Genomic DNA, 27,260 nt, shown 5'->3' with positions numbered 1-27,260 from the left:
ATCACTATAACGAAGGCCATCAGATTAAGGACCTGATAGATTACAGGTGAGCCACCTGGGCCTCACAGGTTTTTGTACTGCAAAAATCTCAAGTATCCATATTGGAGCACTGATCTGTCCAATACAGAGTTGCATGAATATGGTAGCACCTTTGGAGATTCATCTGAACCTTCCAAAAACCAAAATCCAAAATCAGATGGCTTACATGTATTAAGAGGGATCGATCACAATGTCATTTTACTCAGAAGAAGATCAAATCAATCACCACTAGCACACCCCTTGCACCCGCAATGTACGCATTCTATGACCTTCTCTTCCCTAAGGTGCTTGGGCACTCTGCAAACACACGTAGTTTGGAAGTTGTGGTCCCGTGGCTGAATGCATCGGAGGCAACACAGCCGTTCATAACCAGGCTGCAAATCAAAACACAAGGCCAAAGGATATAAGAGAGAAGAACAAGATAATAATCTTTAAAAAACAAAACAAAAAACAAAGCACCATGAATCTGGATTGCCATACAACCAAGCCATATGAACGTTTGAGGAGTTGCCACCATTTTCCAAATAGTGCTAGACTAGCATGAGTCTTGCCAATTGAAGAAATCAAAATTCTAGCATATTGGGGAAATTAGACAACTTGATGTTTCTCCTTTAATAGATGCTTGAGATGGGCCGACCAAAAATATCACATTCTTTTATATCACCACAAATTTATCAGGCATTCTGCTCTCTCAATTCTCTTTAAAAAGCCACCACCACCTAAGAGCTTTGCTAAGCTCATACACACTACAAAGGCACCTCTCACTTCTTACAACTCTCTCACTTCTCTTCTTTTTTGACTTACCTCAAAACACCTCCTCCAACTCCTATTTATAAGGGATTTACAACTGACTAAAATGATTTCTAAAATACCTATTAAATACAACTCTTTATTTTTATTTTTATTTTATTTTTTTGAAGGATCAAATACAATGCTTTAATGTTTCTCTGGAAACTCAAACGACTGACTAATTGCTTCAAGCCACTGACTTAAAGAAAGTTTTAGATTGTAGGGACTTCAAGGACATTCAAGGGGTTCACAATTTTCAACACTCCCCCTCAAACCTGATCGATCATGCCAAGCTTGTTTCTAAACTTCTCAAATACATCGATCTTTAATGGTCTTATGAAGATATTTGCAACTTTAGCTCTACAATAGATGATTTGAATTTCGTTTGCTTGGGTGGTCTCAAATGAAGTGATGCTTATTAATAATATGCTTGCTTCTATCATGAGAGACTAGATTCTTCACGGGTGAGATAACTGACATGTTGTCGATGTAGATCTCCATCGTTCCTCATTGGGTATGATCGGTGTTTTCAGTATCTTGAAATATCACCAATATATCCCACGAGATTATCACAGCTGAGCGAAAAGAAATCCAGCTTTAATATCCATTTTTCATGCTACATCGCACGATATCACGATATATCATGGATATTGCAATATCATGCAATAGATCCACTCCCCCTTTATAAATTCTTAATGTATCATGCGATACATCGATACCGAGTGCAATATCAAGAGGGATAAAAGAAAACTAGTGGTATTTTATCTAGAAAATCCTCAAAATTCATTTTTTTAAAATGATTTATTTATTTATTTTACTTCTTCTTAATATATTGTAAGGTAATTTCAACCAGTCCACTCTAGTTTGTTGGAAGAAAATCTTCGAAATTCTCCAAAATTGTGATTGGAAGTTTCTTGGGACCGAAATCTAAAAAGTGCATATTTTTCAGTTTTGATTCTTCTTTTTTTTCATTTTTATAGGTTGTAAATATGTCAAATGGTAAGAAATCCATGATTCTTCATGAATTTCTTATCTGGATAGGGATCCTCAAAATTCATAAAAATTGATTTTTTTTTTTTTTAAATCTTACCTAGTACCAGTGTTTTCAGTAGCGTCCGTAGCATAGCGGTAGCGTATACTACGTAGCATAGCGTAGCAAAATCGCTACGTAGCGTAGCAAATAGCGTTTATCCCTTGTAGCGCACGCTACAAGGGTCGTAGCGTACGATACGGATATGTAGCGTGTATCGCAAGTAGCTGCGCTACCTGTCTAGTGTTTTTTTTTTTTTTTGTTTTTTCACTGCATGAAACAGTGGTGAACTCACACCACAAGCCACAACTAAAGTTTAAATTTTTTATTTTTTTTTTTAAAAAAAAAAAAAAAGACAAACCTTATTCGAAAGGCCTTATAGACTCAAACCGACACAGCCGACGCAGCTCCTCTCCCCACCCTTCCATCCGGAGATCGAAAATCTTCTTACAGGCCCAAACCGACGCTGCTCCTCTCCCCACCCTTCAATGTTGAGGTCGAAAATCTGCTGCCAGGCGCAAACCGACACTGCTGACGTTGCTCCTCTCCCCACTCTTCAATCTTAAGTTGGAAAAACTGCTTCCAGACGCAAACCGATCACTGTGGAGCTTCAACATTTGCAGTTTTCACTGATTCAATCTCATCTTGAGACAAAAATAGGTATGCTCGTTCCTTTTTTTTTTTGAATTTTTTCGATGTACAATGAAAACAACTTGGTTTTTCAGTTTTTTCCTCATTTTTTCCCTTTTAAAATGCCGGTTATTGTTGGTTTTTTGTTCTTTATACTTTTTTTCTATGGTATGGCCCACGTGGGCCCCACTAAGGTGCGTGAAGGAATGGGATGTGCATTATTTTCTATAGTGTGGCCCACATGGGCCCCACTGAGGTGGGTGAAGGGGTGGGATATGCATTATTTTCTATGGTGTGGCCCACGTGGGGCCTACTGAGGTGCGTGAAGGGGTGGATGTGCATTTATATATTTTGTTAGGCCCACTGAGGTGCGTGAAGGGGTGGATGTGCATTTATATATTTTGTTAGGCCCACTGAGGTGCGTGAAGGGGTGGATGTGCATTTATATATTTTGCTTTTTTCTTACTATTTAATATTTATCATATATATATATATATATATATATATATATTAAAATTAAAAAATAGAAGTATTGTGTAGCTTACGCTACACGCTATGCTATTTCGCTACACGCTACGAAAGGTTGAACGCTACGCAATACGCTACCGCTATTTAAAACACTGCCTAGTACATTGTAAGGTGATTTCGACCAATCCACTTTAGTTTCTTATAAGCATATCTTTAAAATTTCTCCAAAATCACAATTAGAAACTTCTTGGGACCGGATTCTAAAAGGTGCATATTTTTTTAGTTTTGATTCTTTTTTTTTTTGTTTTTATATAATGTAAATATGTCAAATGGTAAGAAATCCTTTTTTTTTTTTTTTGGTCTGTTGGGGGTTGGTTTAGCTTGTTAGTACACACCCATGTCAGTACACACACTCCATGTTAGCTACCCCCACTAGGGATCGATACCAAGACCTCAAGTGTTGAAACGAGGTACCTCCACTCAGTCTGCCAATTGAGCTATGGATCTGGGTGTAAATGGTAAGAAATCCATGATTCTTCATGTTTCACATGAAAAATTATAGATTTCAAAATTTTTACTTTTTTTTTCTAAATCGATTATCTTAGTGTTTAAACATGAAATCAAACATGTATATAACATGATCTACACATTCTTGGCAATTTGGGGATTTTGCAAATAATAATATTAATAATAATAATTAAAAATTATTAGAAATGCTAAAAAGTTTTTTTTTTTTTCAAAATCCGCGGGCATATTTCTATTTTGCTACTACGAAGGTTCTGAGACTTTCACTCAAGGACAACCTACGTCCCCTACAGTGCTCAATGAATATTTCTGGTGTCCAAAACTTGGCCATCCATGAGGTGTCTGTGGAGGCTACGGCCCTGATGAAACTAGGGTGAATAACAATGTGCTACGACAATGCCAGATGCATGCACCACACCAGTCAAACATGCATTGATTCTGCGCATCCATCGCGCTCAAGAGGGGCAATCCCATCTCCCAAGGAGTCCCATAATAGCATGCTCAGAGGCATAATGCCATGACAAATCAACCATCTACCAAGCACACATATGATGCTCATGAGTCATGAAAATGACCAAGTATGCCATGAGATATACTCTCCTCGGGTCTAGGTGTACATGGGCATGAAACAAGGATTAAGCTATGTACGTCATACGATAATGTTATACTCTCCCCTTAATCAAGGAGGGGTCTAGGTACTTAGACAATTTCTACATGATATGAAAGGAGTACAACTACTAGTGGGGGCTTGATAGTTTGGGGTAGCCCACTAAGCAATAATATCATGGGCCGAAAAGATAAGGACGGGCCTATCAAGGGCCTAAGGTGGACATTCAACCACACTTAGATGAGAATAGGCCTAACAAATGGGCCTAGAGGGGTCCATAATGGGGGCATTTAACCACCATGGCCCAACCATAATCTATCTAGAAGCAAGGCCCAGGGCCCAAATCCACTCTAAGAATAAAAGGGGTGGCCACATACATATATTCCACATAATGGGCCTTAAGAAAATGGCCCAACCTACATACAACAACAAGGGCCAAAAGAGACGAATCATGGCCCAAGTCTCAATGGCCACTGAATCCATGCATTATGTTGGACTTAGTGGGCAGCCCATAAGCCCAAATACATAGGCAAAATCATGTCAAGTTGGGTCAAACGGGCTTTGCAACATCAGCCCAAAAACTGGTAATTTTGGTGGGCAATCAAGGACCCAATCATATTTATAATTCAGCCCACAAGTCCAGCATAATGGTGGAAACAGCCCATTCATGTAACTGGGCCAAGCTTGGACGTCCCAGCCCAATCTGGGCCTGCTGGATGTCCTAAAAATCTGGTCTATAATGGGTCCTCATAATCCAACTAAAGTGGGCCTCAAAGAGCACTAATTAAGCCCAAAATTTTCAAGAATAAACGCATGGAACATACACACAAGTCTCTCAATATGGTGGGCCCCACATCCTTTAAAATTCCGGCCACATACAATGTACTTTTAAGGCCTCTTGCTGAACTTCCAGCCCACCCAACTTCTTGGGCCTGCTAAGGTCCAGAAATTTGGTGGAACTGAGTGAATAATAATCCCATGGTAGCCAACAATACTCACACAGGGCCCCACCAGATGGAGAGTGGATATACATCACATAAAACAAGTGGGCCTGCTGTTGGACTGCAAGTCCAGCAGCAGCCCAAAATGTTGGGGCGTCCCACATGGTTGGGCAGTCCAAGGGTCTGGACGGCCTGGCTAGAAGGACACCAAGGTGGACCCCACGTGTGGACGTCCACCAGGGAGTGGGCACGTCCACGTGGGCCACACCAAAAGGATGAACGGATGGATGAAACATTACATCATGGTGGACTCAAGGGGGGTGGGACGGCCAGCCCATGCTCAAACCCACTTGGGACGTCCAACAGGGCTGCTGGCCCAACAAATATGCCCCCAAAATGAATGGTCTGGATGTCCTGATGCACATGGAGAGAGTCTCATCAAGGTGGGTCACCAAAAAGGGGCATTTAGGAGCCATACACACATGATTAACCAATTTTTAAAAAGTGGACAGCAAGGTCCAGAGGAATTTCTGCTGCAGAAAATATGCTGCTGCCCTCTACTTGTGCACCCCATTAGAGTGGGCCCAGGTCCACCAAAAATTTGGGAAAATATGGGGCCAAGATCCCCTTATATGTATACATTAAGGTGGGGTCCACAAAAGTGGCCCACTATTTCAAAAACAATTTAATATTTTAAGTTTTTCATCATGCAAAATGGCTGGACAGTCCAGAAAAATCTGGACCGTCCAGCCCTCTTGGCCCATTCTTTTGGGTGCTCAAACAAGGGCAGATGGAGGTGGGATTTGGTACACCTTTAGGTGGGGTCCACACCTCCAGAAATAACCCAATAGTAGGGGTAAAACACCCCTCTAATCACCCCATAATCCATGCTCAAAACAGTCCAAAATCAGTCTGAAAATTTTCTGGACAGCAATATATGTCTGAATAAAACTACCCAAAACTATTAATTATAAAGGGAAATACCCCATAAAATTGGTGCTATGGTCCACCTTAGTGGGCCCCATAAATATCCAGGCCATACCCCCTTCATAAAATCCATTGAATGCATCACATATGGGGCGAATGGGACACCAACGTCCATAGTGTGGGCAGCAATAGGCGTCCAATGTATGTGGACGGTCTGGACATTGCAAGGTCACTAAGTGGGCCACACACTTCAGGAATTAGATAATGAGGAAAGGAAAATTTTAGATTCGGCCACAAGAGAGGGTCTCCGCCGCTATTGAGGCCCTCCCTTCATTGCAAACATTCACATTATCCACTATATCCATTTACAATGTAGATCATAGACATGCATGGAATAAAAATTTAAATCTACATCCCCACCAAGATCTAGGGTCTAGATGACCCCACAAGGACATGCATCGAAGGGAAAAAGCCATGATGGGGTCCATGGAGAATGGCCCCATCCGTGGAACATGCATGCAAGAAGGATGGGTCATAGGCCACATCCATGGAGACTTAGGGGCCTCCACCATCATTTGATGGGCCCCACTAAAGGTGGAATGAGAATGTCTACGAAAGAAAGAAAGAAGTCTTTAAGCTAAAAGACACCCACCTCCATGGATCTTGACCAAACTTCTACCAAGGGACTCCCTATGCTTCAAGCTTCAAGGATCTAAGGTTGAGATTGAAGGTGAATGGTTAGATGAGGAGATTTTAGATAGAAAAGGGGCTGGAGAATGGGGAGCAAGGTGGGACGGCCAAGGAGCTCTAGCAAAAGAGAAGGAGAAGAAATGAGAGTGAGTTGGAAAGCATGGGACTTGTAGTTGAAGTGTAATGATAAGTTTTCTTAAAATGACAAGCAATCATAGCCTAGAGAAGGGAAAAACCATAATGAGCATGGGGGAAGTAACCCATGCCTTGCTAGGGGGGCTATAGGGACTAGGCTTTCTAGGTAATTATGAAGGGGTGATGTCATTATGCATGAAAAATCGTGCAAGCTAGGTGGGTCCCACCAAATTACAATCACAACATAGTGGACTGCCAGGAATTTCTGCTGTGCAGTCCAGCAACATAGTCCCATAAAAACAAAAAATTTAAAAATACTTTCGCTAATGGTGGGCCATCTTTCTGGGTCCCACCTTGTTGCAGGCTTGATGAGGGATCTTGGGTCCAAATTTCAGGAATTTTGGAGGCCCCGAACCCACTCATTTGGATGGCCCAAATTCAGTACAGCAACATGTATTTTGCAAATTTTATTTTAACCTTGCTGTCTTCTTTGCAACTATGGAACTTTTGGGCCCAGCCCATTGGAGCCTTTGTGCATGTCTGTGGAGCCCATCTTATGATGTTCCAGAGGACCTTGGGGCCATGGTTGTGGGCCCATGTGGCTAGACCAGCGGTCCATGATGGACGTCCAACTGGCCCACCATGGGCTGACCGCCCTTGGTCAGGCCCACCGTGATGTATGTTTTTCCTTGATGCCGTCCTTCCATTTTGTAGGGCCCATTAGTGTGTGTGGTCCACCCTAGATGGACGTCCCATGTGGGGCCCACTTGGGATGTGAGAGCCCACCTTAATGTAAGGGGCCACGCCGTCCATAGCCTTGGGCCATCCCACCCTTGGGACGTCCCTACCTTGGGCTATTGGGCCTGCTTTCCGGCGGCATGGCCCATTTGAAATATGTGTTGTACATCCCCCTTTCAACTGGTGGGACCCACAGTGATGTGTGTGGGCAATCAAGAAATAATTATACTATAAATTAATTTATTTGTTGGACTCCAACAACCCAGAAAGCGGGTGGGCTGGAAATTCAGCAATGGGCCCAATGTTGCTGCCCATAAATGTTTGTTTTGGGGCAGCATGGCCCACCAGATTTGAGGATTATTTAATCAGTTATCTTGCCATTTTCTTTCAGTATTTTTGGGTTTACTTGGTGTTCATCTGACGCCCACCCAAGTTGGGTTTTTTTATTGGATTATTGTACGTAGTTAATTGACTAGTTCCTTAGGCCTTTTGGATTGAACCTTCCGAGTAGGCCCATTGACCTTTGGGCCTATACTCTTCTACCTATTGTGATGGGTTTATGGGCTATAATATGCAAGTAGTTGGGCCCTTGGCTGCCACCAAATTAATCCTATACTTGGGCTAAGAAGTGAGGCCCAACTCACTTGTATCAAGTGTGAAATTGCTCACGTGGATGAACTACTGGGCTGCCCATGAGGCCCAGCATAATATGTGGGTTTATGACTTTTATGGTTGGGCCCAAACCTTGCTTGAGGGCCCACCATATTGCCTATGAGTTAGGCTTTGTGTATAGCCCATTAGGTCATGGATTGCTTGGGCCTTGGACCTTACTTTATGCGTAGCGGGCTACCTTTTTGGGACCCAGTTGAGGTTGGATGTCCTCCTTGGTGGCCTTAAGGTAGGCCCATAGGGCCTTTATAGGTGGTTGAAGGCCCACCTTGGACCTTGTTAGGGCCGTTTCCTCCATTAAGACCTTATGACTCTCTTAGCTTGTGGGTCACCCCAAAGTATTGGGCCCCCATTAGAAGACTTTACTTCTCCTTAGAACACCTGTCTATGTACCTAGACCTTAACCCTCCTTGGGACGGAGGATTATATATTCTACAAGTAGCGCACTTACTTCATTGTGGCCCATATGCATCATCCGTGCGAATTGATTGCACTGTATGGTGGTCATTGAGGGATGGAGTTTTTCCCCTCATGCACATTGAGTGCCTGAAGCTAGTGCATGACCTGTATGTATGACTCATGCATTGACATCGCATTTCATGATGATATCGCCCTTGCTTTATCAAGGCCTCGCCTCCACAGGGATACTTGTGGATGGTTGGATGTGTGGACATCGGAAATGATACTTGAGCATACCGGGTGCATAGGATGCGCATGGGTGAAATTCTCAAAACTTCCATAGTACCAAGGATCTGCCCCAACGCCGTGACCGAGTGGAAACTATGAGCGCACAAGGGCCTTATACCATTAGGCCGCGACTCCCACTGTCATGTCGTTAGTTGGGTAGGGATGTGGCCTTATCCGCCTGTGAGGGAAGGCATTACTAGGCTGAGTCCAACCAGCTCGTGAAATGAGTCCGCTGCCATCGAGCCTTGTTGGTGATTGGCTGTCTACAGGTGGGTAGTGAGGTCTCTTACGCTCGTTTGACTGTGCGGGTCTGTAGAGCGACAGTCATTCCGCAGTGTAATGGACCCCGGTGATTTCCTTATGATTGGAAATGCACTTGATATGTGGAATGGTTATGAGCACTGGTATTACTTTGCATCGCATTTGCATCGACTGCATAAGCCCCCTTCATGCATTGCCTTGGTATGGCGCCCAGTACTCATTGCACCGTATTCATGATAAGCCTTGGTAAGGATAGTGATATTGTCATTGAGCATGTTTCTCTTCCTGCACCTCTTATTCTTCTGTGCACCATTGTCACACACTTTCACCAACCTCTAAGCTTCTATAAGCTTATGCACGATTGATGCATACAGGAAATTCTAGGCAGGCGTCGTAGCGGCAGAGCTTGGGGTAGAGTTGAGCTTAAGGACTCCAGTGTTGCTGACTTTTCTCTCATTTTTCTATTATCTTATGTATGTCCTTTTGGACCTTATGAAAGCTTGTAAAGTTCAAATTCCTAGTGGATGTTGTGACGTGTGCCTTGTTATTCTCAAATAGACTTGTTGTGATCTTGGGTATGCTCCTATTAAAAATGATTATATTGTTATGGAAATCCTCCTTGTAGGATCTCAGGATCGGAACCTACCTCAGGAGCCGAGAATAGGGTACTACGGAGGCTGTTGCGGCCAGAACCGGCCATCGGGTTCCTTGTGAGTCCGATTACCGAGTCTAGGGCGTGACAATTTAATAGGTATTCTAGAAATCTTTCAGTCAATTGTAAATCCCTTATAAATAGGGGTTGTAGCCAATGTTTTAAATATCGTTATCACGTGGATACGGATAAATATCGGTTATCACATGGGATACATCGGTTGTATCGCGTAAAGTATCGTTGTTGTTGGAAAACATGGGAACATTGGGAAATTGGTCGAATGTTTCAATGAAACTTTAGAAGTTATTGAAAAAGATATCAATACACACTTAGAAATCAAAACATTACAAAAAAAATGCACATAATAGGGGTTTCCTTTGTATGGGGTCCTAATATATGTGCTTTCCAAATGAACTAATGGAAGTATATTCGAAGTCTATTCATGTAATTTATAAACGTAAGAAGACATGTATGGAAACACAAGCAATACATTCAAAAGCAAAAGAAGAATAACTAGATCGGGTTACATATATGTTTAATTTTGTGTTTGGATGCAAAGATTGCAACTGATTTGTGAGAAATTGAGAAATTTTATTTTTTTCTCAATTTTCCATAACTTGACCCATCTCCCCCAAATCTCGAAATTGAAGTTCCAAATCCATAATTTTTCATGAAAAAAAATCATAGATTTGTAACCATTTGACACTGGTTTAACGTGATTTACAACAAAAACATGGATCAAAAATTGAAAATGCTCACTAGATCGAATAGGTGGGATATATCGGCACTACCTGTGTGTTTCGTATCGCACAGGTGGGAAACAAGATATATCGCGGGATGTATTGGCTGATATCGTCGATACTTAAAACACACTTGTAGCCTTGTAGGTGGTGTCTTAAGGTAGGTCCAAAAACATGAAAAGGTAAGAGAGTTTGCGAGGAATCTTTGTAGTGTGTAGGTGGTGATGACATCCTAAAAAGCAATGAGAAAGAATATAAAGCCTTATAAATGTGTGGTAATATAAAAAGTGTGATATTTTTTGGCCCATCCCAAGTGTCCATCAAAGGAGAACCGCAAAATTATCTCCATCAAAGATGAGAGAAAAATACGTGGGGAGGAAATTTTGGGTCATGAACCTCAGCAGATGTACAGTTTGCTAAAGATTCCATGAATGGGAGTGCCATGATTTGGTGATCCAGACTGCTGACCTGATGGACGCACCACCATGCCCGAAAATTTCAGACTGGGAAATGCCAACCATTCAATAGGTGGACTAACGATATATGGTTAAGAAAAGAAATAAAATAATTGTCCAATATACTGATGCTGGTGCTAACCTTCTTCCATTTTGCAATTAGGTTGCGGTCAGCATAGCCTTGATCTAAGCAGAATTCATATAGCTCCTTGGATATTTCATTACTTCTGTGGTACAGGCCGTAGATGTAGCGGCTCTTCTGATGCGCAATTCGGAAAATGGGCCACAGTGCTTCACACTTTCTCTTACCATCATGTTCATCATTTTCAGCTGCACAGAAATATAGGATTTGCATCAGCATATATATGAAAAGTCAGACTTACCCATCAAGAGGGGCAAATCCACAAGTTTATTATTGGAAGTTTGCAAATTGCACACACATGTACAGTGCGGACCTTCATGCCACCCCGCAAGTGCCAACGTGGCATGCACTTAAGAACATCCGAGCTACCCAGTAGGTGGCCCAACCATGCAGATTTGACCCATCTTTTATCCATCCATTTTTCATACAATGGCCCACACACAAGTTAACCAGCCTAATTCTTCGGCCAGTGCGACTAGACTGTGGAGCCCATTTGCTTAACACTTATGTCTCGAATCTGGCACAGACATTCCACATTGGCAAGAGCGGCAGCATGTAAAGGGCTGGCTTATGTTATGCACTTGTTTGATTAGCCAGCCACAAATCTCTACTGTATATAATGCGAGTAGCAAGGACAATTTTAACATGCAATTAGTTTCTAGGGTCCTAAACTATGGATTTTCAAAGGACATGGGAAGGGATTTGAAAATAAGAGCACGTAGGTAATTTGGAAGTGTCTGCCTGCATAGCGACCAATGGTTGAGACTTTACCCACTCAGCCCATCAATGGTGTACATTTCACCCGCTCCATAGGGGGTTTTGCTACATGATGCACTAGGACTTTTAACCTTTATATCTAGGATCATCTTCCAATGATCCAAACGATTTACAACTCATATGGGGTGTATTAGGGCTGTCAACAGGTTGGGTTTGGTCGGGTCCTATAGTACCTGTACCCAGGCTAACCTGGTTTGGGTCTTGCCAGGTACGGGCCCTCTTGGGTCCAGGTCTCATTATTTAAGACCCAAACCCAGATCCGCTCAAGTTTAGGTACCCGTTGCATACCCATTGGGTCTTTGTATCTAGGCTTAGAGTTGGGTTCGGGACAATAAGAGCACTTATATGGTGAGGTTGATCGAATGGATGGATTAGATCACACACACATTTGCCATGTTGACACATGCATTGTGTGTAAACTGTTTACACACCATGCATGCTAATGGGTACCCACTACCCAGACCAGTGGAAACTTGATGGAGCCAGCCCAGTATAAAGCCCAGGTCTAATACCTAGACCCATTTTCGAAACTGATCGGGTGTGGGTGCATTACCTTGTACCACCTAGAAAATGGGTCCAGTTGTGTCGGGTATCAGGTATTTGAGAGGTACCAGATTAATATTCTATATATAATATATTATATAGAGTATTAATCAGGTAGCCTTTTTCACGAAGAGATTTAATTTTCAATTAGGGATGTTAGTCAGACCCTCGCAACATTTTTTAAATCAAACTTGTTTTGAGACTCTTGCGCATGGGGTCCACCATGATTTTGTCATCCAACCAGTTTAGAAGTGTCAGCCCACAATGACAATGGGATGCCTCAAAACATAAGCCAGTCCAACCATCATGTGGGCCATCATGCACTTTGTGATTTTTGAGTGGTAGTTGGGGTTTTATATGGTGTGGCCCACCTTGTTGTTTTTGTACAATCCAACCTCACAAAGTTTGCCCCACTATGATGATAGAATTTCCAAAAATATAGGCCTATTCAATCATCATGGACCCCGCTGTAGAAAACAATGGACAATCACCAAAAAACCTCCAAATTCTCGAAGTGGGCCATTTGATGGTTGGATTGGTATGATTTTACATGCGACCTACTTTCATGATTGAGCAATCACATATAGTGAAGTGGGCCCCACCCGCAACATTTTGAGAATAAGTTTATTCCACAAACGCCCTTAGAGGATGCGGCCTTTGAATTAGGAGAGGATTTCATTAATTAATGAAACCAGCTAATTAATGAGGAAATCACTAGTAATATTACGAGAGGATTTTATAGGCCCATGTGTGTGTGCATACACACTCAAGCATACATGCACACGTGCTTGACATCGAGACAGATTGATACCCAATGGAAATCCAAGTCCAACTGGATCTGGATTTCAGACCACAAATATGGCACCCAGACCTAATGGGACCTGAGGCCTGATCTGTCCAGGTACGGATACACCTGGACCTGACCAAAACCTGACCTGTTGACAGCCCCATGTAAATGAGCTCTCTTACATGCATGTGGCTTAGAAAGCTTCACTTTGTCACAAGAATAATCAATATTTAATACATATAATAGTATTATGAAAACTAAGCAGACCCGACCCAACCCAACCCAACCCGATTTTAATTGGGTCCAAGTTGATGGACCCGACCGGACCCGGCAAGAATCGGTTTTTAACCAGGTCCAAGAAGGTGAGACCCGAACCCAAACCATTTTCTTAATAGGTCTAAAAAGGCACCTGAACCTATTAAAATTGGGTCGGGTCCATCGGGTACTCACAGGTACAGCTACCCATTGACAATACTAGGGTACATACAATATATATATATATATATATATATATATATTTGATTGGGATATTTTATCCCTTCCATCATTTGATGTTTTCCCTTTGAATTCGGAAGATCTACATGAATTTTTAAGCAATCAAAGGGTTGAAATACTTGAATATGAGAGAGATTTGGTTATACCCCACCCACAGTTAGGCCCATTATCTAGATGGTTTTAGTCATTGAAAGGGACCCAGGTCTAATGGTGGATGACCCGTTTTACTATGGTTCCTCCACATCTTGTAAACCACTTCTGCGCTCCATGTATGATGCATGTGCCATACCCACTAGTTGTCATAGTATGCATTATAATCAACTGACCTTCTCTCATCTTAGCTTCCAGCTCACGAAGAGTAGGCTCAATTAATTCCCACCCACTGGGATATTGGACACGGTTAGTCTTTATCTTTGGCATTCTTCTAGCTGCAGTCAGTTTTTACCTTGTCCTCTCAAGGGAGAAATATATACCAATACGATCTGCCAAGTAACAGTAAGCCACCATCATGAGAGAAAACAGGGGTGAGTAAGATTTCTCACATCAGAATTTTATATTAATCCAAGTAAAAGAAATATAATCCAAGACTTATCCAATGTCAACAAAACTCTAGTAAGAGCACCTCATCTTTGACAGAGAAAGAGAGGGAGAGAGAACATGATGCACCAATGCATGGCAGCTGAAGAAATTGAAAATCCAGCAACTAGCCTCACAAGTGCAAAGAAAATGGCATCTCTTAAAGGAATTTCAAACGTAGAAAAAATCTGGAAACTACAGTTAAGAGTGTCGAATGGCACCAGTCTGGCTAACAGTTGCAGTGAATCTATGTAAACAGGTGGTGAAGACCTGACTAGAAGATGGATTCTTTTGATCGGACATACTATGGACATATTTACATGCAATTTCCAAAACTGTTACATGGATAGGATAAACTGACAGTATGAGAGAACAAATTGGGAAATCACACCCAACAGCCCTCCAAGGTTAGATTTAACAACCCACAAAAGGTGTCTCACTAAAACTGGACTATCAGGCAAGTAACTAGTTAGGGAGTCCCACTGAAACCAGTATGCACAAGCACGCCCGCACACCACCACCCCTACGCACGTACATACGAAAGGAGGACCCCACCATCGATCGGCCTCGATGACGTCCAGGGAGGGCCTCTAGCTAGAAGACAAGTTTTGGTTCAGAAAAGTGGCCCGACTAGTCAAGAAAAGCCCACCATGAGATCTCATGATCGTGGCCCAATCTCGATTGGTTTTATATTTTATTATTGACTTATATTTATATTATTTAGACATGTAAATGCTTCTAGATTTTCATTGTTTGGTTTTATTTTAGTTACTTTCTATAGCCTAAGTAATAGTGCACTGTCGACATATGGTTCCCCATACATAGGCACCTTTGTAGTTCTTAGATCTATGAAACCACATAACAAATGTAACCCCCTTTATCTTAGTTCCTGTGCCTGACAGTTGTGGAATGAACTTCAAAGGGACATGTAAACGCATTTAGCTATCTAGTGTGCAGTCCACTCGATCCCAATACCCATCTTCCACATCTTTTCAATCTCGGTGTGGTCCATAATGGTGGATGGTTGTGGAATTCCTTGACACCTATCAAAGGAAATTTCTAAGGTTATGTAGATCTCTCTGGTACTAGAATAGATCAGAGAGATACCTCTTAAGGTCGAGGACCATTGTCAACATTGAATCAACATACACCGTCAAATTTCAGGTATAATCTAACATTCTCAAACTAGTTCTTTAATTGTAGAAATTGTAGACGATCGTACTCAAGAGATCCTCACGTCCATCTGGACCATTGCGGCCTACAAGCTGGCCACTGATTGAAGGGTTTTTATCTTCTCATGTTATCCTCTCATAGCCGTTTTTTCATGAATCCTAACCCTATATTACATGATCCCTAATTGATTTGCCCCTTTTTAATCACCTTAGGTTCCTTGAATTGAAATTAAAGGAATCCCTTGGATTAGGACTGATTTTTATGCATAGAAGATGGATTCTTTTGATCGGACATACTATGGACATATTTACATGCAATTTCCAAAACTGTTACATGGATAGGATAAACTGACAGTATGAGAGAACAAATTGGGAAATCACACCCAACAGCCCTCCAAGGTTAGATTTAACAACCCACAAAAGGTCTCACTAAAACTGGACTATCAGGCAAGTAACTAGTTAGGGAGTCCCACTGAAACCAGTATTTTCAATGGAGTCGTCACACCCCAAGTACGAAAGATAGAAAAGAAAAGGATTTCTTTTATTCATTCAGTCACCTTTTTTTTTAACCAACTTTCAAAAAATAATAATCTTTTTTTAACGAATTCATTCGGTCATCTTCTTGCCCATATGGCACATATACGTACCAGAGCAAGTAAAATAGTTTCTAAAATTTCATTGGTTGATTTTCATCTTAAAACAGTACTTTTATAGCCTTAAATCACCCATATGGTTCCCCTACTAACCTACTCTAAAGTACTACTGAAACCAACACTAACAGCCAATGATAACCCCACATTTATACACTTAGTGACCTGATGCCTCGACTTAAGTAGGGTCCACATGAACACAAAGAAACATTAAAACGCATTTAGTTCTAGTTGCAGCCCTTTCCCAATCCAATTACTCCTCTCAATAAAGTCCCAGACATGCGTACCCTATTTCTATGAATTTCCCTTTCAAAGGGAATCTTTATATAGAGCTATGATGCCCAAATCCTTAAAAAATAATAACAAATAAAAAAGTAAACTTAAGTATCCGGTTTGAATATGGATACTTGGACGAGGGTAAGGTGTCGCCTTTCCTGAGAGTTGAAATCCAAATCTACTAGGATTGTGAACTAAAGTTGTTAGTTAACAGAATTTATGGTGAATCATACCAATCAAGCAACAAGTTAAACTTGAAATATTGTTTTGTAAGTATTTTCACATAGTTACACTTACGGACAGTACTAATCTTTCTTGAACCTGTATGGCTTTATCCTAAGAATTTTGATTTTATGGATCTGCCAAACCCTTTATGTGCTAAACTATGTGCTATCTGATAGAAGCAATGCAGTTATATCCCAAAATGAGTTCATATCATTCGAATAAATACCCTACAACTAATTCATACTAAACCATACAAACTATAGGTCCCAATTTAGATGTATGATGAACAAAAAAAAATACGCTTATTTAATTCTTTGATTATTAGATAGGTGGACATTTATTGGACAGTTAAAAATTAAAAATATCCAATACTCCTACATCAACAAACAAGTAATCAAAGGTTAAGCCATCAAAATGAAAATATCAAACAGTTCATATCCTCACAAGTAGAATTCTTGTCCAACTATCTAGACCATTCAAATTGTTATGCCCATCGCGGATGAAGCACAAGGTGTGCCAAAACGGTTATGTAATGGTATTAGTGCTGGCCGTTACACGATGCCATGCCCAAAAAAACTGAGACGTAACACCTATTAGAAGGCCAAATCAACCACATCTTGCTAAATTGGTGCTCAATTTGGTTTTATAATTTTTTTATTATTATTGTTGTTGTTTTTACATTTAAAAAAATAGAAAAAATCAGTTTCTTTTTTTAATATATTTGAGTGTTTCTCCCAACAGATGTAGGATTATTACATGTACAATACCATCCCTTAGATTGGTAATGATAACCACTCTTTAATATATATATGTGTGTGTGTGTGTGTGTGTGTGTGTGTGTGTGTATTTCGAATCATTTCTGGATGAATGGTGAACTATGAGAAAAGAGCCCCCAAAAAAGTACTTTCTTGTGTTTAATATTGAATGTAGATGCTTCCAAAAGATCTTGGTTCATTAGATATACAACATCATGCCTTATATTAGAGTTCTTTTTTTAGAGATACATCATGCCTTTTATTAGAGGTGAGAACCTCATTTTATAATTTTTATTTTATTTTTTCTGATTTTTGGATGAACAGTGACTATGAGGAAAATACACAAAAAAGTATTCAATATTGAATGTTGAATATTATAATTAGTTGGTTCCTGACAGGTCCAATTAGTTTTAGTAGTAGATGTGTGTGTATAGACGATTCTAGCAACAAAATAAGGTTTTCTACAACGGATGCATGTAAAATAGCTCATTTACACACCATGCATGTATTGAAGTGGCATGCATGTGAGATCTAATCCATCCATCAGGTCAGCTGGACCATGTAAGTGCTCTTATTTGTCTTAAGCCCAACTTAAAACTTAGATCCAAAGACCCGATTGGTACTTGAACCCGAACCAGGTCTGAAAGGACCTGAGCATGATTTGCCCAGTTACAAGTATTATAGGACCGACCCAAACCCAACCTGTTGATAACCCTATTTGATATACGCTTAAGACACAGGCCGGCATATACACTGGATGTATGCGTTTGATCCCCCCACAACTTGCCAAAGCATACTAAATCGTCATTCCTCAAAGGAAAAAAGTATTCATATTTAGGGCTGTCAATGGATCGGATCTTGATCCAAATCCGATCTGAATTCAGTCCAATTAAATCGTATTGGAATCTATTAGATCAAATTCGGGTCACAAAAACAGGATCTGTTTATGATCATATCATATTCGGATCTACCCCGATTTGATTTAATAAAGATCCGACATACCTTTACTATATTTAATAGGGATTTTTACCAAAATAAACTGATGGCCTTGTCAATACACATCTTCAACCTCCATTTTCAAATCTTAATTTGTTTGGCCCTCTGACACCTATTTTACATTATTCAATGATGAAAATGCCTCTAGCATCGAGCCTCGTGCCCGAAAGGCGATTACATGCAAGAGAAGTCAAAGGGCCCCACATTGATGTATGGCATGGGCCCCTATAACCATGATTGGGTCCACTCTACAAGAGATCCAATCCGTCCATAATGTTGTACAGGTGTGGACGAAGGGCGAACAACAATTTTAGCTTGATCAAACCCTCTGTGGCCCACAACAAGTGATAACGGTGGGCTTTCAATCCCAACTCTTTCTTGTGATGTAGTCCACCTTTGTTGTGGATATACCTCATTCTTGGGCACACGCCCTTAAACTAAAAACTAAAACTACTAGACGGCATGGATTTGACACATACCTCATGGTGGGCCCCACAAACAATGTCCAAAGACCATTTAGTAAGGCCTAACTCTGTGGAGAGGATCCCATTTGGAAATTTTCGATTTTTTAGAGTGGGAAAGCAAAACCCTTCTTCTTCCAAGCTTCCTTCGGGGGACACACCACCACTCCTCCAGTCAACTCTTCTCCAGCATACAATTCTTTGGAGTAGGCCCCTTCAACATTCTCTTCAGCCGGAAAAGAATTTTAAAAAAAAATTAAAAATTTTATAATAAAAAAAAGGTCATTTTTTACACTTTGCCAACTACTCTTCGAAAAGATGACGGCCACGAGGAGATAGATAGTTTTATGGTGTCCGTGTTTTTTTGGAGGTGCCATCCGGTTTACTTATGAGGAGAAAGGATAGCTATAAGGAGATAATATTTGTTTTTATTACGGGGAGAAGGGATCGTTGCAAAGGTTTGATGTTATAAGGGTCGGCATTGTCATGTTGAACACAAGGAGAAAGATGTTTGTTTTTATTGTGTTTATTCTACATGACAACCACAATCCGTTCTACATGACAACCACGACCCATTCTACATGATAACCATGAGCCATTTTACATGACAACCACAAGTCGTTCCACATGACAACCACGACTCGGTCTAAATGACAACCACGACCCGAATCCACTTGACAATCATGATCCATTCCACATGACAACCACGACCCTGACCACATGTCGACCACGACCCATTCTACATGACAACCACGACCCGTTCCACAAGACAACCACGATCCAGATCCACTTGACAACCACGATCTATTCCACATGACAACCACGACCTTGACCCCCAAGACAACCATGGTCCCTACTATTTTAATTATTATTTTTTCATTTCTATTAATTTTTTATTTTAGATGTTAATATTTTTTCTGTCATGCATTGCATTATCGAAAATATCGAAAAAGACTAGTCCCTGCTTGGATTACAAGAATGCAAAAGTATTAGTGAAGTGCTCTATTCAATTTTTAAAGGACCTAAAAGAATGTTTTGGCAAGTACGATATTCGAAGAGAGTTGTTTAGGAAATCATGCTTTGGGTTTTTGTTGGATTTCGATGAAGTGCAATGGCGATTTCAAGGTCAAGTGATCCACTGTCTTATGCAGAGGCACATTGGTGATCAGAGATTTGATGCGCATGGCACCATTCTGATGTTCACGAAGATGGACTTCACCTTGATCATGGGCATGAGGTCTACACCCTATATCCCACTAGAGACCGATGAGGGTAGGAAAGGAAAGGAAATTAGGGAGAAATATTTGTGTCAGGTAGTTGTTTTAAAGAAGGTTTTGTTAGTAGCTTTTCGTTCACTTTGTGGGTCAAACAAACATAGGAACGAAATCAAGTCGGCACTACTTATGTGCATCGAAATGCTACTCGTAGGATCTCCTGGTAAGAATAGTCATATAGATCAATACATAGAGTTAGTATATTCTTTACAAGAGCTTAATGAGTACCCTTGGGGCTTTGTGGGGTACCAATATTTTAAAGAAGCAGTTAATTCTGCAATAAAAGATCATCATTCCGGAACACACAACATATGCAAATGCTCATTTGCCCAACAGGTATTTATTGTTGTCTTATTTCACATTCATTTTGTTTTCGTTATAATATTCTTATTTGTCCTGACTAATATGTAATATCTCTTTCTTTCGTGCAACAAATATGGGCATATGGGCGATTCCCCGAGCTATCTGGTAGTGGTGGTTGGGCCGTGAGAAAGATTCCCCCCAAATTTCAAGATTCCTCAATTGGACTCCATTCAAAGTTGTGCGATATGAGATGCTATCAAAGGTCTTCAATAAAGTGTCGGTAAGTCGAAATCTGCTTAATTATTTATTTGAGGAGCGTTATGGTAATGGTTCTACATGACAAAATATACGTGCTTTTGCAAATCAGGATTTCCAGGGAGCTCATCCCCACTAATGATGAGGAACAAACTGACGCCATTAAAGATATCAAAAAGTTTTACTTAAAGGAGCAGAAGGGTGAGGGGAGAGGAGACAATGAAGGAACTGGGGAAGAAGGATGTGCAGAAGAAGGAGATGGAGGAGCTGGAGAAAAAGGAGATGAAGGAGCTAGAGAAATAGGAAATGGAAAAGGAGATGGGGAAGGAGTTAGGGAACATAGAACGGAATAAATGAGAGGGGAGATTGGTAGAGAGGGAAATCCAAAGGCGGAGTTCAAAGCCATCCTTGAGGATCTAGCTGCTAGAGTATTTAGTCGCCTTGCTAATATGAACTTCGCTTTGAAGAAGGTTTCAAATAGGGTTGGGAACAGCAAAAGAAAAGTGAAGGAGCTGAGGCAAGAGAATGAAGAAAAAAGGCATGAAGAAGTGAAGGAGATGAGGGAAGAAAATGAAAATATGCATCAAGAAATGATGGTATTGAGGGAGAAGTTGAAGGCTATTCAGGTATTTTAATTTGTGATTGCTTTATTGTGCAGCTCTAAGTTATTACATTATGGTATTAAGTTCCCAATATTGCTTCCCTAACATATGATTTATATACATGCTAGGAGTCAAGCGACTCAAGAGGAGGCTAGGGACCACCACCCGCACATGTGGATGAGGCGGGGGGCCAACCCGCACATGTGGATGAGGCAAGGGACCAACCCATGTACATAGATGAGGCAAGGCCTATCCTGTACACATGGATGAGATGGGGGTGTGTACTACTCATGTCGTTGTTACTGAGGAGGCTTCTTCACAGGATAGAGGAGGCCGGTGAAGGGAGGCCGAAATGCAATGTACACCCAGCTAAATACCCCATCACTTCACACACAGCACCCTACGCCGAGCATGATAACTTTGTTGCTCCTATTACAGGATATATGGACCAACATAGAAGCCTAACACCTAAAGAGCATGACAAAGTAAAAAAGGCATACAAAACAAAGGGGGTCACCTATGGTTGACATGTCTATGGAAACCAAGTTCTTGTGTTGATGATAAAATAGACTTGCCTTTTCTTACTTTATGATTTTCTACTATACATCTTTATGGAGACTTGTTTTATTACAGAGGGGCTAACTTGTATATGGAATTTTTGACCAAGCGTTGCATTCAACATCCCTTAGTTTACCCATAGGATTGCAATTTATGTCAACTTTTTTTATGGTAATGTCCAATGCCAGCTCGTATGTTCACTTTTTCGATGAATGTGTCTAAGCTAGGGTTGCTAATGGTCGAGCTGGATCTGGTTTAGCCAAAACCAGGCCCGCCCATTTAATAAATGGGTCTGGGTCCAAATTTTAGACCCTAACCCTTTTACTAAATGGGCCGGTCTGGGTCAGGTCTAAGTCAACCCCATCAGGCTCATTTATAAATGGGTCTGGGTCTAGTAGAGGGAGATTAATGCAGGAGCATTTTCACACTGGGCTCGAGTAGGGTCGCCTGTGGGATGCAGGGGCACACTCGGGGTGGGTGACCCATGCGATTTGGGGCCCACGGGGGAGGTCTCGTGTTCGAGACTCCTCACCATGGGTGATTAATGCGCATTTCACACCGGGTTCGAGTGGAGTAGCCCGTGGGATGTGGGGACACTCGGGGTGGACGGCCCATGTGATTTGAGGCCCACGAAGGGGGTTTGGCCGAGGTTCTAACCCATGCGATGTGGAGCCTGGGCTATGAGATAAAGGGATTAATTCGTCATACTCTAACAGTTCGAGTTTTTAGAGCAAGTGGTTAATTGTCCTGCATCAAATTGGTATCAGAGCAGGAGGTCTCGTATTCAAGACTCATCACCGGGGGTGATTAATACAGGGGCATTTTCACATTGGGCTCGAGTGAGGTCGCCTGTGGGATGCAGGGGCACACTCGGGGCAGGTGACCCATGCGATTTGGGGCCCACGGGAGAGATCTCGTGTTCGAGACTCCTCACCAGGGGTGATTAATGCGCATTTCACACCGAGTTCGAGTGGGATAGCCTGTGGGATGCAGAGACACACTCGAGGAGGGTGGCCAATGTGATTTGGGGCCCACGAAGGGGGTTCGGCCGAGGTCCTAACCCATGCGATGTGGGACCTAGGCTATGAGATAAAGGGATTAATTCACCATACTCTAACAGCAAGTGGTTAATTGTCCTGCATAAGAGATCCACCCAGACCCATTTATAAATGGGTCTGATCTAAAAGGTCTGGTTAAGGGATATCTAGACCTTAAACTAGACCCACTTATAAATGGGTCTAACAGGTCTGGCCCACTTAAGTTTTTTATCCACCTCATTTTTTTCTCATGTCCTAAACTGAGCTAGCAATATGGATGGACGGGGCGGATTTCTCACAAACATCACGGTGGGCCCCACTTCACATCTCAGCATAGGAACTTCCTACAAAAGCCTTTCATATGCAATCCGAGTACATCCTAATTCATTAATCCCACCATCTTTGGCATGTTAATTCGGATTCTGTGGTGTCCCGTATTCTTAGCCAGACATGGGATGGATTTCTCGTTTTCCCATGTCACTTGTCAAGGTATGCAAGCATTTTTATCGAGTTTAAAACTGGGTCTGGATGTATCCCTTGCAACATAGACTAGACCCGCCCATTTACTAAATGGGTTCAGGTTGGGTTGGGCCTAATATCAAGGAAACCATATCCAAACCCATTTAGCAACTGGGTCTGTTCTTGGACCCAAACTTGTACCATTAAACAAACGGGTCAGGTCTGGGTACCCAATCGGGACCGCTGACCCATTTACAACCCCAAATGTGCATCGTAAATATGGTTCTTACTGGTTCTAATTCTTCTGTGACAGCAACTCCTATATAAAGATGTGGATAAGATCTGTGCGTATGGCGCTAGAGATCACCAAGATCAATATGTTATGGAGTTCGGGAGACTTAATAAAAACCTTGTGGCTCTAGTGGAAGGCTTCGGTGGGTGTTAGCCTGTGTGGGAGTATGATTGTGTAAACCCATGGTTACATATCTAGGTGAGTAAATGGTACTAGTTGTTATTGAATAGATGTACTTAATGGTTTTGTTATTTGTAATGTGGGAGATTAGAGACATGAAGACTCCGACCGACATACACGAGGGTATATCTCTCTGGTACACATGGTCGTACGAGATAGGCTACACTAGTGTCAAAGAATCAAGGAGATTTCCACAACTGATCACCCAAATCCTTCAAGATGTTGAAGACTACGCAATGCCACCGCCTCCTAAAAGCCTATATAAACAGCACTCCATGAAAAGCTCCGGGCCTCAAGCCAAACACGATCAAACCTAGCATTCTCTATCCATCGAGCATAGACATTTAATTTTTTTTTAAGATAACGATTATATTAAAACAGAAGAGAGATACAAAAGAGGGCTAGAGGGGCTACCAAGAAGGCAACCCGGACTAGACACCAAGAAAAAGAAGGTCATAGGCCTTTAACACTTTCGACTAGGCCGCCCATTCAACAATGCGGCGTTTGGCCTTTGAGGCTACAACAGGGGAAAGGGAAGCAGAATCCCGAAAACATTTGTTGTTCCTCTCTTCCCAAACAGACCACCAAACAGCGAGGATCACCATACGCCACAATCTAGTTCTAGGCTTGTCGAGCCGAACTCCATGACAGGCCTGAAGAAGAAGATCAACCGACTCCGAAAAACACCAACTGATGCTGAAACAAGAACAAAACCCAGCCCAGATGGGGATGGTGAACGGGCAGTGGATCAGGAGGTGATTAATTGATTCTTCATTCCTCATGCAGCACAAACATATGTTAGTCAGGGTCATCCCTCTTTTCCTCAAGTTATCCACCGTCAGAATCTTCTTATTTCCTACCAGCCAGCCAAAGACGCTAAACTTTGGGGGGACCGAGTACTTCCATATGAAGGTGAAATGGGGCAGATGCACGTTGGATGACCTCTCTAGCTCCCTATAGAAGGATTTGACCGAGAACACCTTTGATTTATCTAGGTTCCAGAGGAGAGCGTCTTCAGCTGAGGGAGAAGGCACCGCTCTGTAAATACAGACTAGAAGATCTACGAACTCCTGGGATTCCCAATCTTGGAGGTTTCGCCGACATTCCACGTGCCATGCAATTTGACCGTTGGCTACAGAATAGCAGTCAGTAACTGTCGCTGCTTTATTCAGGGCCATGCGGAAAATGATTGGGAACTTTTCTTTGAGGGGGGCATCGTCCACCCATCTGTCTTCCCAGAATCGGATTTTATCACCTTTTCCAAGCTCAAGATTGGTTGCAGCTAGGACCTTTGCCTTCATGGAGAGGATCCCTTTCCATAGGGCCGATGAACAATACCCAAAGGAATCTTTAGACCACCATCCGCACCCCGATTTGCCATACTTACCATTGATAATCAAATTCCATAGACTCCTGTCGTCCACCCCTAATCTCCAAATCCATTTCCCAAGCAATGCCTTATTCATAAGCTTCAAATTCTTTACCCCTGCTCCATCGGATTGAATCTGGAGACAGACAGACTTCCAATCCAAGAGATGGAATTTGGGTCTGTCCGACTTACCATGCCAGAGGAAGTCCCTACTCAGCTTATCAATGGATTTGATGACCAATGTGGGACAGCGGTAAATGGACATGAAGTAGAGGGGGAGATTAGATAGGGAGGCCTTGATCAACGTGAGGCCTTAATAGACATCTATCTTTTTACTTTATTTTAGTTTAGCCCCCATCGTTGCCCCTAGTTAGTTTTAAGACTTAATTTATCCATCTATCCTTAATCCACAGCATCCCGCTGGATTGCAAGGAAGATCGCTTAGTTTCGAATGGGAGGCTACGGGCTCTCCTACGACATACTAGGTGATTCCGTCGGCTATCTCACCACGAAGTTTGGTCCACACCAGACGAAGAACAGATAGTCAAATCACGACCGTCTCGCCATGTGCTTAGCTCCCACCAAGACCAGAAATAAACTGTCACCTCACTAGCCATCTCGCAACGGAGCCCGGTTCCGACCGAGCAACGAACAGATTGTCTAAGATCTACCCTCTATCGGTCGTCTCGCCACAAGGCGTGGTTTCTAATCAAGCAAAGAACAAATAATCATCCCGCACATCACGATGGTCCCACTACGAAGCTCAGTCCACGATTGGGCAACGAACAAATTGTCGTCCCTTAAGCCGATCGTAAGTGCCAATATTGTAAATATCATTAATAGAAGAATACTTTCGGCTTTTATCTTCTTTTTCTATTGTTATTGTTGAGCTATGGTAGCTATCATGTTGAAAGAATAAGTCCTTAGACACAAAGCAAAAAGAATCCATCAGAAAGGTCTAACCCCTACCCTTTCACAAATTACATGATCGCTAATCACAACCGGTGGTTGAGAGGATAGTTGGATCACGAATCTAGTCTCTAATCAATCTAACTCAACACAGGGACACCAGCAGACAGCAGTTCAATTAGACATTGAGTTAAGTAGACTCTGGCACGCCCACGCATCATAATCACACACAAAATCCAAATACAGGCCCTAGATCACATGTGTGGCCTCGTGTTTGATTGAATTCACACGACAGTGCCCACATGTGTGATCAAGTCAATCAACTCATAGTTGCATCACTTTCTTCATAGAAAGAAAGAGAGAGATGATCAACTACAACTGATCGAGGCTACTACAAACCATATTACAAGCATATTGCCCTTGACAATATCCAGGACTTTCAAGGGCGAAATTGGAAAGAGAAAAAGGCTCTCCAGTGAGTTTCCAAAAGACTCGGCCAAAAATCTGGCTGAATCAAGTTGACTCAGCCGAGTTTCAAGTCGACCCACTGAGTAATAGAACTATGACAATAACTAGCTGTATATTAGCTTAACCTACAACCCATTTCCCAAGCATTTTTCCCTTGAAAATATGTGATATTTTTCAGGTACAGCCAGAAGCATGATAACTTCTCATCCAACCATGACTTTCCTGCCAACATGCTACCCGTGCAGGAAATCTGAACCACGCAAACGGTAGGTCCCACCATGAAGATCACCAGCACAAAAATCAGACCCGTCCACCAATCACGTGGGCTACACCGTTGGAATCGATGGACAACCGACGGTCTAACTCATCATAGAGGTATGACCCCACCTGATGAACGAACCAACGTGATCTTCATGGTGGGGCTTACCTTTTGACTGGTACGGGTTTCATACACAGTTGGAATGCTGGCGGCAAGGACCTGGTTGGATAACAAGCTATCCTACTCCTGATTGTAACTGATCAGTTCTCCTTTCAAATAACAGAGTAAAAGAGAGAATCCATACCTTTCGAGAGAGTTAAGAAAATTGGAAGAAAAGATAAAAACCCTAGAAAAATCAGTAAGAAACCCTGGAGAAAGAAGATGAGAAATTATCCAGTGCTTTCATAGCACTATACGTAATGGGGACGCGGATTGGCTAGAGACACTGCCACTGGAT

At 41.9% G+C, this 27,260-nt stretch overlaps 1 protein-coding gene across 1 annotated transcript; it reads right to left on the bottom strand.

Annotated features, from left to right (window-relative positions):
- Nucleotides 1-19: 19 nt before the first annotated feature.
- Nucleotides 20-27,260, bottom strand: LOC131235044 (protein BUD31 homolog 1-like). The gene is made up of 4 exons (XM_058232139.1): nucleotides 27,108-27,260; nucleotides 14,054-14,209; nucleotides 11,126-11,313; nucleotides 20-413 (listed from the first exon to the last, which is right to left on the bottom strand). The coding sequence occupies exons 2-4, from the start codon at nucleotides 14,145-14,147 to the stop codon at nucleotides 258-260; spliced, it is 438 nt and encodes a 145-aa protein (XP_058088122.1). The 5' UTR covers nucleotides 14,148-14,209; nucleotides 27,108-27,260; the 3' UTR covers nucleotides 20-257.

The sequence above is a fragment of the Magnolia sinica genome, chromosome 19 (genome assembly GCF_029962835.1).
Source record: "Magnolia sinica isolate HGM2019 chromosome 19, MsV1, whole genome shotgun sequence".
NCBI classification, from domain to species: domain Eukaryota; kingdom Viridiplantae; phylum Streptophyta; class Magnoliopsida; order Magnoliales; family Magnoliaceae; genus Magnolia; species Magnolia sinica.
Note: the sequence above shows the minus strand (reverse complement) of the source record. Positions and strands in the feature narration are given on the sequence as shown.